This window comes from Passer montanus, unplaced genomic scaffold (assembly GCF_014805655.1).
Source record: "Passer montanus isolate IOZ18808 unplaced genomic scaffold, ASM1480565v1 scaffold388, whole genome shotgun sequence".
Classification (NCBI taxonomy): domain Eukaryota; kingdom Metazoa; phylum Chordata; class Aves; order Passeriformes; family Passeridae; genus Passer; species Passer montanus.
Genome location: NW_024368685.1, coordinates 1 through 15096, shown reverse-complemented (window position 1 = coordinate 15096; position 15096 = coordinate 1). Strand labels below are relative to the sequence as shown.

Sequence of the window (15096 nt, the reverse complement as noted above, 5' to 3'; positions counted from 1 at the left end):
GCCCGTGGGCTGGTGGGGGGGGTCCCTGGGCTGGTCTGGGGGGTCCCTGACTCACCCTGGGGGTCCCTGGGCTGGTCTGGGGCATGTCTGGGGGTCCCTGGGTTGGTTTGGGGGTCCCTGGGTTGATCTGGGGGGGTCCCTGGGTGGGTTTGGGGGCTCACCCGGATGCTGCGCAGGTCCCAGAGGCGCAGGGCGCCGTCGTCGCCGCCGCTGAGCAGCGCGGCCGCGTCGCGCCGGCTCCAGCTGAGCACGTTGACGTCGCCGTCGTGCGCGGCGGCCACGCTGAGCTGGCACGCCCGGCCCGGCGGCGCCCGCACGTCCCACACGCGGATGGAGGCGTCCGAGGAGCACGAGATGAACACCTGGGCAGGGAAACGGGTGAGTTCGGGGCGGTTTGGGGCTCTGGGGGTGTATTTTATTTGTTTTTCTGGAGCCAGGTCTCGCAAGCTCTCAAAAGAAATGTAATATATACACCCAAGGGCAGCTCAGCTGTTATTTTGGGGGCATAAAATAAGCAGGAAGGCTTCTGCTGCACTGTTAGAAATAAGAAAACTTAATAAAGGGCAAAATGACAAAGAGAAAAACTCGAGCTGGGTGCAGAGGTCTGCTCCTAATAAAAACACCTCACAAAAGCCCCTTGCTCTTTTTTCTTCTTTTTCTACCTGGTATTTCAAGACTTTTTAGCTTCTATCCAATCAGCTGCCCTAAAGCGAAGTCCCTAACGTGCTACAAAGCAGCTTTTTACCTAATTGTTATGAGAAATTTCTAAGCTTATTTTATTTTTCGAAGACAAAAGATAGTTTTGCCGCTGTGCTGTTAAAGAAAGCTCCTAAGGGCGCTCCTGGCGCGGCTCCTCACCGAGGCCTCGCTGGGCGACCACTGGATGTCCTCCACGCTGCCGCCGTGGCCGAGCAGCGGCCGCTGGTCCACGGCCCAGCCGCCCTCGCGCGGCTCCCAGCGATGGATGCGCCCGCGGACGTCCCCGGACAGCAGCCGGCCTGGCCAGAGGGAGCAGGGCCGTCACAATCCCAACAATCCCCCGTTATCCACAAATCCGCACCAGGGTCGCCATGCCTCCCAGAGCCCCCTCCAGTGCTCCTTCTCCTCACGTTTTCCATCTTTTTTTCTCTCATGTTTGCTGTCCTTTGCACCTCGAGTGTTTTGCCCTTTCCCCTCATGTTTCCCACCCTTTTCCCCTCACGGTTCCTCCCCTTTTCCCCTCACATTTTCTGCCACTTTTCCCCCTTTCCGCCATCTTTTCTTCCCTCCCGTTTCCCGTCGTTTTCTCCCCTCACGTTTCCCGCCATTTTCCCCTCACGGTTCCTCCCCTTTTCCCCTCACATTTTCTGCCACTTTTCCCCCTTTCCGCCATCTTTTCTCCCCTCCCGTTTCCCGTCATTTTCTCCCCTCACATTCCCCACCATTTTCCCCTCACGTTTCCCTTTTTCCCCTCATGTTTTCTGCCAATTTCCCCCCATTTCTGCCACCCTTTTCCCCTCACATTTCCTGCTGTTTTCCCCTCACATATCCCACCCTTTTCCCCTCACGTTTCCTGCCCTTTTTCCCCTCACGTTTTCTACCACTTTTCCCCCTTTCCGCCATCGTTTTTCCCCTCACATTTCCCGCCCTTTTCTCCCCTCATGTTTCCCGTCGTTTTCTCCCCTCACGTTTCCCGCCATTTTCCCCTCACGGTTCCTCCCTTTTCCCCTCACGTTTTCTGCCAATTTTCCCCCTTTCCGCCATCTTTTCCCCTCACATTTCCCACCTTTACTCCCCTCACATTTCCTGCCATTTTTCCCCCCTCATTTTCTGCCACTTTTTCCCCTCACGTTTTCTGCCAATTTTCCCCCTTTCCGCCATCTTTTCCCCTCACATTTCCCACCTTTACTCCCCTCACATTTCCTGCCATTTTTTCCCTTCACACTTGCCACCATTTTCCCCTCACGTTTCCTGCCCTTTTCTCCCCTCACGTTTCCCACCCTTTTCCCCTCACATTTCCCGCCCTTTTTTGCCTCACATTCTCTGCCACTTCTACCCCTTTCCCCCATCTTTTTTTTCCCTCACATTTCCCACCCTTTTCCCCTCACGGTTCCTCCCAACTTTTTCCCCTCATGTTTTCTGCCAATTTTCCCCCGTTTTTGCTACCCTTTTCCCCTCACATTTCCCGCCCTTTTTCCCCTCACATTTTCTGCCACTTTTACCCCTTTCTGCCATTTTTTCCCCTCATGTTTCCCGCCATTTTCTCCCCTCACGTTTTCCCCCATTTTTTCCCCTCACGGTTTCTCCCCTTTTTCCCCTCACGCTTCCCACCCTTTTCCCCTCACGATTCCTCCCCCTTTTCCCCTCACATTTTCCACCCTTTTTCCCCTCACATTTTCTGCCACTTTTACCCCTTTCTGCCATATTTCTCCCCCTCATCCACCCTTTTTCCCCTCACATTCACGTTTCCCGCCATTTTCTCCCCTCACATTTCCCACCATTTTCCCCCTCACATTTCCCCCAAATCCTTTCCAGGGCTCTGGGGTCTCCAATCCCCCTGTGACCCCCATGAGCCCCCAGACCCCAAACCCCCCCAATTTCCCCCCAAATCCTCACCTGGGCTCAGGGGGCTCCAGTCCAGCCCGAACCCCTCGTCCATGTGGCCGCTGAAGGTGGCAAGGGCGGGCAGGGCTCCCTGCTGGACGCTCTTGGGCCCCCTCCCCAAATCCCCCTCCCCAAATTCCGTCCCCAGGGCCCCCAGGGCCCCCCCCAGAGCCAGCACCTCCACCTGGCCCCGCTCCGACCACACGGCCGCCATCGGGGACCCCCCGAGGGACGTCACCTGCGGGGGGACACGGCAAAGGGGGGTCAGGGACCCCCAAAGGGGGCTAAGGGGGGGGTAAGGAGGGATTTGGGGGGGTTTGAGGGGTCCCAGGGGGTATTTTGGGGTCCCAGAGGGTCCTGAGAACGACTCAGGGGGAGATATGGGGGTCCCCAGGGGTGTCTGAGGGGGTCCCAAAGGGTTTGGGGGGGCCAAGATGGGGGTCTCAGAGCATCCCAAGGGCTTTTTGGGGGGTCCCAAAGGTTATTTGAGGGTTTAAGGAAGTTTTTTGAGGTTCACAGTTTAATTTTGAGGGTCCCAAAGGAATTTGGGGGGTGGTCCCAAGGTTAAACGGAGAATCCCAAAAGGTTTATGAGGGTCCCGGGGTGGGTTTTGGGTTCCCAGGTAGGTTTTTGGGGTTCCCAGGGTGGGATTTTGGGTTCCCAGGTGAATTTTTGGGTTTCCAGGTGGGTTTTTGAGGTTTTTTTGGGTTCCCAGTGCGAGTTTTTGGGTTCCCAGCTGGGTTTTCGGGGTTCCCAGGTGAGTCTTTGGGTTCCCAGATAGGGTTTTTGGGGTCTCAGGGTGAGTTTTTAGGTTCCCAGGTGAGCTTTTGGGTTCCCAGGGTGGGTTTTTGAGTTTTTTTTGGGTTCCCAGTGCGAGTTTTTGGGTTCCCAGCTGGGTTTTCGGGGTTCCCAGGTGAGTCTTTGGGTTCCCAGATAGGATTTTTGGGGTCTCAGGGTGAGTTTTTAGGTTCCCAGGTGAGCTTTTGGGTTCCCAGGGTGACTTTTTGGGTTCCCGCTCAGTTTTTGGGTTCCTGGGTCAGTTTTTCGGTTCCCAGGTGAGTTTTTGGGGTTCCCAGGTGAGCTTTGGGGTTCCCAGAGGAGCTTTTGGGTTCCCAGGGGGGGTTTTGGGGTTCCCGCTCAGTTTTTGGGTTCCCAGGGCGAGTTTTTGAGTTCCCAGGGTGGGTTTTTTGGGTTCCCAGGGTGGGTTTTTGTGGGTTTTTTCTGGGGGGGCTGTTTTGGGGGGTCCGTACCCTCAGCCTGTTGATGCCCCCGTAGTGGGGGGCCATGATGAGCAGCAGCTGTGGCTCCCGCCCGCCCCCCTCCTGCTCGCTGTCGCTGTCGCTGAGTTTTTGGGTTCCCAGGTGGGTTTTTGGGTTCCCAGGGTGGGTTTTTGAGTTTTTTTTGGGTTCCCAGTGCGAGTTTTTGGGTTCCCAGCTGGGTTTTCGGGGTTCCCAGGTGAGTCTTTGGGTTCCCAGATAGGATTTTTGGGGTCTCAGGGTGAGTTTTTAGGTTCCCAGGTGAGCTTTTGGGTTCCCAGGGTGACTTTTTGGGTTCCCGCTCAGTTTTTGGGTTCCTGGGTCAGTTTTTCGGTTCCCAGGTGAGTTTTTGGGGTTCCCAGGTGAGCTTTTGGATTCCCAGGGTGAGTTTTTGGATTCCCGCTCAGTTTTTGGGTTCCCAGGGCGAGTTTTTGAGTTCCCAAGGTGGGTTTTTTTGGGGTCCCAGGGTGGGTTTCTGTAGGTTAATTTTTGGGGGGGCCGTTTTTGGGGGTCCGTACCCTCAGCCTGTTGATGCCCCCGTAGTGGGGGGCCATGATGAGCAGCAGCTGTGGCTCCCGCCCGTCCCCCTCCTGCTCGCTGTCACTGTCACTGTCGCTGTCACTGTCACTGTCACTGCTGCCCTTCTTCCCCCGCAGCCCGTGCAGGTTCTGCATCTGCATCAGCAGCACCCTGGGGAGCAGGGGACACCCCAAATCAGGGCTGGGGACACCCCAAAAACACCCCAAAACCACCGGAGAAATACCCCAAAATCAACCCAAAACCCACACAAAAAGCAACCCAAAACCCACCCAAAAACTGCCCCAAAACACCCCAAAACCCACCCAAAAAAACCTCAAAATCACCCCAAAACCCACCTGAAAAACCCCCCAAAATCAAGTCCATAAACATCCATAACCACCCCAAAACCACTGCAGAACGCACCCCAAAACCATCCCCAAAACCAAACCAAATCCACCCAAAAAACACCCCAAAACCGCCCCAAAAAAACCCCAAAACTACTGCAAAACCCACCCCAAAACCCACCCAAAAAACCATCGCAAAGCCCACCCCAAAACCCACCTGAAAAACACCCCAAAACCGCCCCAAAAAAAACCCAAAACTACTGCAAAGCCCACCCCAAAACCCACCTGAAAAACACCCCAAAACCAAGTCCAAAAACATCCATAACCACCCCAAAACCACCCGAAAACCCACCCCAGAACTGCCCCAAAACACCCCTAAAATCCGCCCCAAAGAAAACCCCAAAACCACTGCAAAATCCACCCCAAAACCAACACAAATCCACCCCAAAAGCGCCCCAAAAAACCCCCAAAAACACTGCAAGACCCACCCAAAAAACACCCCAAAACTGCCCCAAAAAATCCCCAAAACTACTGCAAAACACACCCAAAAATACACCCCAAAACCCACCCGAAAAACCCCCCAAAACCACCCCAAAACCCACCCCAGAACTGCCCCAAAATCACCCCAAAAGCGCCCCAAAACCGCACCAAAACCCACCCAAAAGTCCCGGGGGTCTCAGGGTAATTTGGGGAGGGGTCTCAGGGTAATTTGGGGGGGGTCTCACCGGTTGGGCCCAGGGGTCTCAGGTTAATTGGGTAATTTGGGGAGGAGCCCGAGGGTCTCAGAGTAATTTGGGGAGGGGTCTCAGGGCAATTTGGGGAGGGGTCTCACCGGTTGGCTCTGGGGTCCCCGAGTAATTTGGGGAGGGGCCTGGGGGTCTCAGGGTGATTAATTTGGGGGGGAGTCTCACCGGTTGGCGCCGGGGGTCTCAGGGTAACTTGGGGAGTGTGTCTGCTGAGGACCTCCCGGTTCCCGTCAGCTCCCGGATTCCCCTCAGGACCCCCCGGTTCCCCTCAGGACCCCCCGGTTCCCCTCAGGAACCCCTCAGGACCCCCCGGCTCCCCTCAGGACTCCCTCGGTTCCCCTCAAAACCCTTCGGTTCCCCTCAGAAACCCCTCAGGACCCCCCGGCTCTCCTCATCCCCCGGTTCCCCTCAGGACCCCTCAGTTCCCTTCATCCCCCCGGTTCCCCTCGTCCCGCCGGCCCAGCCCGCGGTACCGGTGCCGGCGCGGTGATACATCACGTACGCCTCCTCATCCATCACCAGCTCCTCGTCGGGGCCCAGCGGCGGCCCCGCGCCGGGCAGGTACACGCGCCCGGGGGACTCCGCGTCCGCCCTGTCGCCATTGCGGGCGATTCGGGGCCGGTTGCGGTTCGGGGCCCGCGGGCGATTCGGGGCCCGCGCTTTGGAGGAGCCGCGCCGCGCCGCCATCTTGGCCGTGAGGGGAGGCGGCACTTCCGGCGGGGGCTCCGCCCACTTCCGGGTGGCCGTGTGGTGGCTTCCGGTCACGTGATGGACAATGGCGGTCGGGAGGTTCCAGTGACTCCCAGTAAAACCAGTGACCTCCAGAGACCTCCCAGTGACTCCCCCCAGTAACACCAGTGACCCCCCAGTAACTCCCAGTAATCCCCTAGTGTGCCCCCAGTAACTCCCAGTGACCCCCCAGTGACTCCAGCGAGCTCCCAGTGACTCCCAGTGTCCTCCCAGTAAGTCTCAGTAACTCCAGTGACCTCCAGAGACCTCCCAGTGACTCCCCCCAGTAACACCAGTGACCCCCCAGTAACTCCCAGTAATCCCCTAGTGTGCCCCCAGTAACTCCCAGTGACCCCCCAGTGACTCCAGCGAGCTCCCAGTGACTCCCAGTGTCCTCCCAGTAAGTCTCAGTAACTCCAGTGACCTCCAAGTGACGCCCCCAGTAACACCAGTGACGTCCCAGTCCCTCCCAGTCCACACTCCCAGTGTCCTCCCAGTAAGTCTCAGTAACTCCAGTGACCTCCAGAGACCTCCCAGTAACTCCCAGTGACCCCCCAGTAACTCCCAGTGTCCTCCCAGTAACTCCAGTGACCTCCAAGTGACGCCCCCAGTAACACCAGTGACGTCCCAGTCCCTCCCAGTCCACCCCAGTTTATCCCAGTCCCTCCCAATCCCCTCCCAGTTTATCCCAGTTTATCCCAGTCCATCCCAGTTTATCCCAGTCCATCCCAGTCCGGCTCTCGGGTTCCAATCTCTTTATTGGGGGGGGAGGGGCGGCTCTGGGGGCGCCCCCGGCCCCTCCCCCCCCCGGAGCCGCCCCAGCTCCGCCAGCGCCGCGCGGAGCAGGGCCGAGAACCGCCGGGGGTCCTGGGGAGAGAGAGACACAAATTAACCTAAATTATCCTAAATTATCCCAAAATCCACCCCGGAGCAGGGCCGAGAACCGCCGGGGGTCCTGCAGAGAGAGAGACACAAAACACACCAAAATTAACCCAAAATAACCCAAAATCCAGCCCCGGAGCAGGGCCGAGAACCGCCGGGGGTCCTGGGGAGAGAAGAGAGAGAGACCCCCAAATTAACCTAAATTAACCTAAATTAACCCAAAATCCAGCCCCGGAGCAGGGCCGAGAACCGCCGGGGGTCCTGGGGAAAAAGAGACCCAAAATTAACCCAAAATATCCCAAAATCAACCCAAAATCCAGACTGCCGGGGGTCCTGGGGAGAGAGAGAGACCCAAAATTAACCCAAATTAACCCAAAATATCCCAAAATATCCCAAAATCCACCCAAAACCCAGCCCCGGAACTGCTGCTGTGGGAACTGCTGGGGGTCCTGGGGAGAGAGACTCCCGAAATTAACCCAAATTAACCCAAAATACCCCAAAATATCCCAAAATCCAGCCCCGGAACTGCTCTGAGAACTGCCGGGGGTCCTGGGGAGAGAGAGCCCAAAATTAACCCAAAATACCCCAAAATCCACCCAAAATCCAGCCCCGGAACTGCTGCTGTGGGAACTGCTGGGGGTCCTGGGGAGAGAGAGACCCCCAAATTAACCCAAATTAACCCAAAATCCACCCAAAATCCAGCCCCGGAACTGCTCTGAGAACTGCTGGGGGTCCTGGGGAGAGAGACCCCAAAATTAACCGAAATTACCCCAAAATCCACCCCAAATACCCCAAAATCCACCCCAGGAACCCCCAAATCACCAAGGGGGGAGGGGCGGGGTCAGGGACCCCCCCGTGAACCCCCAAAATCCCCCCCAGACCCCCCCAAATCACTGAGGGGGGGGAGATTTGGGGTTTTTTGGGGTTTTTTCAGGCAGATTTTGGGGGGGTTTGGGGTTTTTCTGGATGAGGTTTTGGGGTTTTTTTTGGATAAGGTTTTGGGGGAGGTTTTGGATTTTTTTCCAGGTGGATTTTGGGGGGGGTTGGGTTTTTTGGGGGTGATTTGGGGGTTTTTTCGAAGGGGGGTGATTTGGGGTTTTTCCAGGTGGATTTTGGGGGGGTTTGGGTTTTTTGGGGGTGATTTGGGGTTTTTCCAGGTGGATTTTGGGGGTGTTTTGGGTTTTTTTTGGATGAAGTTTTGGGGTTTTTTTCAGGTGGATTTTGGGGGAAGTTTTAGGGTTTTTTTCAGGGGGATTTTGGGTTTTTTTCAGGCAGATTTTGGGGTTGTTTTGGGTTTTTTTGGGGAAGGCTTTGAGGTTTTTTTCAGGCGGATTTTGGGGGTGTTTTGGGTTTTTTTTGGGTTTTTTTTCAGGCAGATTTTGGGGTTGTTTTGGGTTTTTTTGGGGAAGGCTTTGAGGTTTTTTTCAGGCGGATTTTGGGGGTGTTTTGGGGTTTTTTTTGGGGTTTTTCTCACCGTTTTGGGGGAGCCCTCCCTGCAGGCGATGTGCACCAGGACGGGGCCGGCTGCCCCTCCCCCCGTGAAGGAAACCCCGTAGCCGTCCTGGTGGGGCTGGGGGGGCACCAGTGAGCCCCAGTTCAGCCCAGTTCAGCCCAGTGACCTCCCAGCGACCCCCCCAGTCCAGCCCAGTGACCCCCCAGTCCATCCCAGTTCAGCCCAGTGACCCCTCCAGTTCAGCCCAGTTCAGCCCAGTGACCCCTCCAGTTCAGCCCAGTTCAGCCCAGTTAGCCCCCAGTGCCCCTCCAGTGATCCCCAGTTTAGCCCAGTAACACCCCAGTGACCTCCAGTCCTCCCAGTTCAGCCCAGTAATCCCCCGGTAACCCCCACTGCCCCCCCAGTCCCTCCCAGTTTATCCCAGTCCCTCCCAGTTCCCCCAGTACCCACCGGGTTGAAGCCGCCCCCCGCCGGCCGCAGGGGGTGGGGCAGCAGCGGGGGGTGTGGCCGAGGGGCGGGGCTAAAGGCCAGAGCCCAAGGCTGCCCCAGCACCTGGGGGGTGGGGACATGCAAATGAGACCACACCCACCCCCAAAGTGTCAGCCAATCACTGTGACTCTCTTTAGGCCACGCCCTTTTATGGCCACACCCTGTTGACCATATAAAGACAAAACCAGGCCCTCCTTGGCCCCACCCACCTCCTTATAAGGTAATTAATAAGTCAAGCTCCACCCCTTAACCCCAGCCCCACCCTCAAGCTCCACCCACCTCCATATATGGCAATTACAAAGCCCCGCCCCTTTTCAGTGTAAACCACACCCCCTCTTAGGCCACACCCCCAGCCCATCCAAAGCCCCGCCCACCTCTGTGAGGAAGGGTGGGCGGAGCTGCATCTGATTGGCCACGGCCGCCAGTGCCTGCAGGTGCCGCTCCAGCCCCGCCCCCGTCATGGCCGCCCGGCGCCGCCCCCGCGCCTGCGCCAGCGCCGCCTCCAGCAGCGCCCGCCGGCGCCCCCGCTGGGCACGGAGGGGAACTGCAGGTCAGGGGGGCCCCGAGACCCCCGGTGATCGCCCAGAGATCCCCAATGATCACCCCAAAATCCCCCCAATGATCACCCCAAAATCCCTCCAGAGACCACCAATGATCGCCCCAAACTCCTCACAATGATCGCCCCCCCAGAGACCCCCAATAATTGCCCCAAAATCCCCCCATTGATCACCCCAAAATCCCCTCAATAATCACCCCAAAATTCCCTCAATGATTGCCCCAAAATCCTCCCAGGACCCCCTCGAGCAGCCCCCACCACCACCCTTTTCCCCTCACATTTTCCACCATCTTTCCCCTCATGTTTCCTGCCCTTTTTCCCCTCACATTTCCCTCCCTTTTCCCCTCACATTTTCCGCCCTTTTTCCCCTTTTTGCCCTCACATTTCCCACCCTTTTAATTTCCATTTCCCCACTCTTTTCCCCCCTCACGTTTCCCACCATTCTCCCCTCCCGTTTCCCGCCATTTTCTCCCCTCACGTTTTCCGCCATTTTCTCCCCTCACGTTTCCCGCCTTTTTTCCCCCTCACATTTCCTGCCCTTTTCCCCTCACATTTCCCACACCCAAAACCAAGACCCCCCTCAGTGACCCCTCAGCATCCCCCAGCCCCATTTTTGGGGTCCCGGGCCCCATTTTTGGGGTTCCTCACAGGAATTTGGGGGTCCCTCAGGGCGCGCTCCAGCTCCAGCAGGGGGCGCCCCACACCGCGTGCGCCGTCAGCGCGGCCCTCGAGGAAAAGGCGCGTCGGGATCGGCTCGTACGTGAGGGCAGGGCCGCGCTCCTGAGGGGATTTGGGGGAGATTCTGGGAATCTCAGGGATTTTGGGGTCTCTGGGATGGAGTTTGGGGGGTCTCAGATGGGTTTGGGGGCTCTCAGGTGGGTTTTGGAGCCCTCGAGGAAAAGGCGCGTCGGGATCGGCTCGTACGTGAGGGCAGGGCCGCGCTCCTGGGGAGATTTGGGGGAGATTCTGGGAATCTCAGGGATTTTGGGGTCTCTGGGATGGAGTTTGGGGGGTCTCAGATGGGTTTGGGGGGTCTCAGGTGGATTTGGAAGCCCTCGAGGAAAAGGCGCCTCGGGATCGGCTCGTACGTGAGGGCAGGGCCGCGCTCCTGGGGAGATTTGGGGGAGATTCTGGGAATCTCAGGGATTTTGGGGTCTCTGGGATGGAGTTTGGGGAGTCTCAGTTGGATTTGGGGGGTCTCAGGTGGGTTTGGAAGCCCTCGAGGAAAAGGCGCGTCGGGATCGGCTCGTACGTGAGGGCAGGGCCGCGCTCCTGAGGGGATTTGGGGGAGATTTTGGGTCTCTACGATGAACACTGGGGGGTCCCAGGGGTGAATTTTGGGGGTCTCAGTGCCTCACCCTGACCAGCGCCAGCTCCAGCGCCAGCGCCAGCAGCTCCTGGGAGCTCTCGGGGGTCCCAGAGGGTCCCAGGGGGTCTTCGACCGACACCACGTGGAGCTGGAGCCCCTCAGCCATGGCCTGGAACTGCTCCCGGGCCTGAGGCAGCATCCCCGAAACCTGTCCGAAAACATTCCTAAAACACCCCTAAATGTCCCCCCAAACGCTCTCCCAGTCCCTCCCAGTGCTCCCAGTACCTGCGGGGGGAGGTCCCAGTGCAGCTCCTGGGGGGGCTCGGGGGTCCTGCCCTGCCCTGCCCCGAGGCAGTTCCCGGACTCGTCGTAGCCCAGGGACCGGTCCAGGGCCAGCGCGAACTGAGGGGAGAAAATTAGTGGGGGTCTCAAAATTGGGGACCCTCCCCAATTTCCCCCTGACCCCTCCAAAATATTCCCCCACCACCAAAATTTCCCCTCATTTTCCCCTCATGCTTCCCGCTCTTTTTGTCCCCTCATGTTTCCCACCTTTCGGGGTCTCAAAATTGGGGACCCTCCCCAATTTCCCCCTGACCCCTCCAAAATATTCCCCCACCACCAAAATTTCCCCCTCATTTTCCCCTCATGCTTCCCGTTCTTTTTGTCCCCTCACGTTTCCCGCCTTTTTTCACCCTCACGTTTCCCGCCTTTTTTCACCTCATGATTTCCGCCCTTTTTACCCTCACGTTTTCCCAGCCTTTTTTCCCCCTCACGCTTCCCTCCTTTTTTCCCCCTCACGTTTTCCCGGCCTTTTTTCCCCCTCACGCTTCCCGCCCTTTTTTCCCCCCCCTCACGTTTCCCGCTTTTTTTCTCCTCACATTTCTCGCCCTTTCTTCCCTCTCACATTTTCCCACCCTTTTTTCCCTCTCATGTTTCTCGCCTTTTTTCCCCCTCACGTTTCCCTCCTTTTTTCCCCCTCACGCTTCCCGCCCTTTTTTCCCCCCCCTCACGTTTCCCGCTTTTTTTCTCCTCACATTTCTCGCCCTTTCTTCCCTCTCACCTTTTCCCACCCTTTTTTCCCCCTCACGTTTTCCCGGCCTTTTTTCCCCCCCTCACGTTTGCCGCTTTTTTTCTCTTCACATTTCTCGCCCTTTTTTCCCCTCATGATTCCCGCTCTTTTTGTCCCCTCACGTTTCCCGCCTTTTTCCCCCCTCACGCTTCCCACCCTTTTCCCCCATTTTTGGGCCCCGCAATTCCTCACAAAACTGGGGAGGGGTTCCAGATTTGGGGGGATTTTGAGGAGGTCTCCAAAGGTTTTGGGTGAGTCTCAAGTTCTGGGAAATTTTTGGGGTGATTTCGGGGGCATTTCAGGGGGGATTTTAGTGGGATTTGGGGGGATATTTTGGGGGATCTTGAGGGAAATTTGATGGTATTTGGGAGGATTGTTTTGGGCTGATTTTGAGGTATTTTTGACAAACCCCCCAGAGATTTTGGGGGGATTTTTGAAGGGATTTGAGGGGAGATTTTTTGGGAAGGATTTGGGGTATTTTTGGGGGGGATTTTTATGGGGATTTGGGGGATTTTTGGAGGGATTTTTATGGGGATTTGGGAGATTTTGAGGGGAATTTTGGGGGGATTTTTGAAGGGATTTGAGGGGAGATTTTTTGGGAAGGATTTGGGGGATTTTTGGAGGGATTTTTATGGGGATTTGGGAGATTTTGAGGGGAATTTTGGGGGGATTTTTGAAGGGATTTGAGGGGAGATTTTTTGGGAAGGATTTGGGGGATTTTTGGAGGGATTTTTATGGGGATTTGGGAGATTTTGAGGGGAATTTTGGGGGGATTTTTGGGGTACCTCCCAGAGGTGCCCAGCCACGGGGGGGTCTCCCCACGAGTGCTCCACGCTGAGCCCGACGCGCCCCGAGGGGAACACGACCAACGTCAGCGACTTGTCAAACCACCTGTGGGGACACGGGGGGTCCTGGGGGACCCAAAACTCCCCAAAATCCCACCCTGGGACCCCCCAAATTATCCCCGAGCACCCAAATTATCTCCAACCCTCCAAAACCCCTCCCAAAATTCCCCAAAACAGCTCCAAGAAGCACCTGGGGGGGCCCAAAATCCCCCAGGACACCCCAAAATCCACCCTGGGCCCCCCAACTCCCCCTGGGACCCCCAAAACTTCCCTCAAGACCCCCCCAAATTCTCTCCTGGGGCTCCTGGGTTCGGTTTTGGGAGATTTGGGGGATCCAGAGGGAGTTTGGGGGATTCTGGGGGTCTCTGATCAGTTCTGAGGCGATTTAGGTGTTCCCAGGGGATTTTTGGGGGGTTTTGAGGGCATTTTGGAGCAATTTTGGGGGGATTGTGGGGGTCTCTGACCAGTTGTGGGAGGGATTTGGGATTCCCAGGGTGATTTTGGGGTGATTTGGGGGAATTTTGGGGGTCTCTGACCACTTGTGGGGGGGCTTAGATGTACCCATGGGGATTTTGGGGCGATTTTGGGGGTCTCTGACCACTTGTGGATGGGTTTAGGTGTTCCCAGGGAAATTTTGGGGGGTTTTGAAGGGATTTGGGGGGGATTTTGGGGCAATTTTGGGTGATTTTGGGGGTCTCTGACCAGTTGTGGGGTGGGTTTAGGTGTTCCCAGGGGAATTTCCATTTCGGGGGGCTCACGGGGGGCAGGCTCCCGGCGCGCACGCGGCTCCGGAAGCGCAGCAGGGCCGCCGCGACGTTGGCGGCTCGGGCGGCCGGGACCCGCGAGGGGGGGGGGCCCACCAGGTCCTGGGGGGGACCCCAAAATCAGAACCCCAAATTTGGGGGGTCAGAGCCTCGCCCACCCCCCAAAACCCCATTTTGGGGGGCAAAATCCCAATTTGGAGGGGTAAAACCCCCAAAATCAGCCCAAAATAACTTAAAAATGGGAGGAAAGGGACCCCAAAAGGTCCTGGGGAGGCACCCCAAAATCAGAATCCCCAAATTTGGGGGGTCAGAGCCTCGCCCACCCCCCAAACCCCGAATTTGGGGGGCAAAACCCCAATTTGGGGGGCAAAATCCCAAATTTGGGGGGTAAACCCATGAAAAATGATGGGAAAGGGACCCCAAAAGGTCCTGGGGAGGCACCCCAAAATCAGAACCCCGAAATTTGGGGGGTCAGACCCTCAGGACCCCCCCAAAATCCCAAATTTGGGGGGCAAAATCCCAAATTTGGGGGGTAAACCCATGAAAAATGATGGGAAAGGGACCCCAAAAGGTGCTGGGGGGGCACCCCGAAATCAGAACCCCAAAATTTGGGGGTTCACACCCTCACCCACCCCTCAAAACCCGAATTTAGGTACCCCCAAATCAGAACCCCGAATTTGGGGGGTCAGAGCCTCACCCACCCCCCAAAATCCCAAATTTAGGGGGTAAAACCCCAAATTTGGGGGGCAAAACCCCAGATTTGGGGGGTAAAATCCCAAATTTGAAGGGGTAAAACCCCCAAAATCTGCCCAAAATAACTTAAAAATGGGAGGGAAGGGACCCCAAAAGGTGCTGGGGGGGCACCCCCAAATCAGAACCCCAAGATTTGGGGGGTCAGAGCCTCGCCCACCCCCCAAATCCCAAATTTGGGGGGCAAAATCCCGAATCCTGGGGGGTAAAACCCCGAATTTGGGGGGATAAAACCCCAAAATGTGCCCAAAATACCCCAAAAATGGGAGGGAAGGGACCCCAAAATGTCCTGGGGGTACCCTAAAATCAGAACCCCAAAAATTTGGGGGGTCAGACCCTCACCCACCCCCCAAAATCCGAATCCTGGGGGGTAAAACCCCGAATTTGGGGGGATAAAACCCCAAAATGTGCCCAAAATACCCCAAAAATGGGAGGGAAGGGACCCCAAAATGTCCTGGGGGGGCACCCCAAAATCATAACCCCAAAATTTGGGGGGTCAGAGCCTCACCCACCCCCCAAAATCCCAAATTTGGGGGGAAAAGACCCCAAGGACCCCTCCCAGAAACCCCAAATTGGGTCTGGGGGAGTTTTGGGGTCCCCAAATCTCCTGGAGTTTTTGGGGGGTCTCAGATTTTGGGGTTTTTTTTGGGGGGGTCTCAGATTTGGGGGTCCCAGATTTGGGGGTTTTTTGGGAGGGTCTCAGATTTGGGGGTTTTTTTGGGGGGCTCAGTTTTGGGGGTGTTTTGGGGGTCCCCAGTTCAGGGGTCTCAGTTTTTGGGGGTCCCCAATTCGGGGGTCTCAG

At 56.8% G+C, this 15096-nt stretch overlaps 2 protein-coding genes across 2 annotated transcripts in view; both read right to left on the bottom strand.

The window, feature by feature from the left end:
• Positions 1-6284, bottom strand: part of GRWD1 (glutamate rich WD repeat containing 1) — a 7418-nt gene extending 1134 nt beyond the window's left edge. The window contains exons 1-6 of the mRNA XM_039717695.1: positions 5863-6284; positions 5614-5654; positions 4358-4529; positions 2596-2821; positions 859-998; positions 162-362 (exon numbers count right to left, since the gene is read on the bottom strand). Coding sequence (XP_039573629.1) covers positions 162-362; positions 859-998; positions 2596-2821; positions 4358-4529; positions 5614-5654; positions 5863-6135 — 1053 coding nt within the window. The 5' untranslated portion in view covers positions 6136-6284. The remainder of the gene's footprint in view (positions 1-161; positions 363-858; positions 999-2595; positions 2822-4357; positions 4530-5613; positions 5655-5862) is intronic.
• A 627-nt stretch (positions 6285-6911) lies between these two features.
• LOC120506307 (carnitine O-palmitoyltransferase 1, liver isoform-like) lies at positions 6912-12902 on the bottom strand. Its single transcript, XM_039717694.1, has 8 exons — positions 12721-12902; positions 11152-11268; positions 10916-11074; positions 10206-10337; positions 9376-9528; positions 8963-9064; positions 8534-8629; positions 6912-7044 (listed from the first exon to the last, which is right to left on the bottom strand). Exons 3-8 carry the CDS (start codon positions 11063-11065, stop codon positions 6934-6936), a joined length of 744 nt encoding a protein of 247 aa, XP_039573628.1. The 5' UTR covers positions 11066-11074; positions 11152-11268; positions 12721-12902; the 3' UTR covers positions 6912-6933.
• Positions 12903-15096: the final 2194 nt, after the last annotated feature.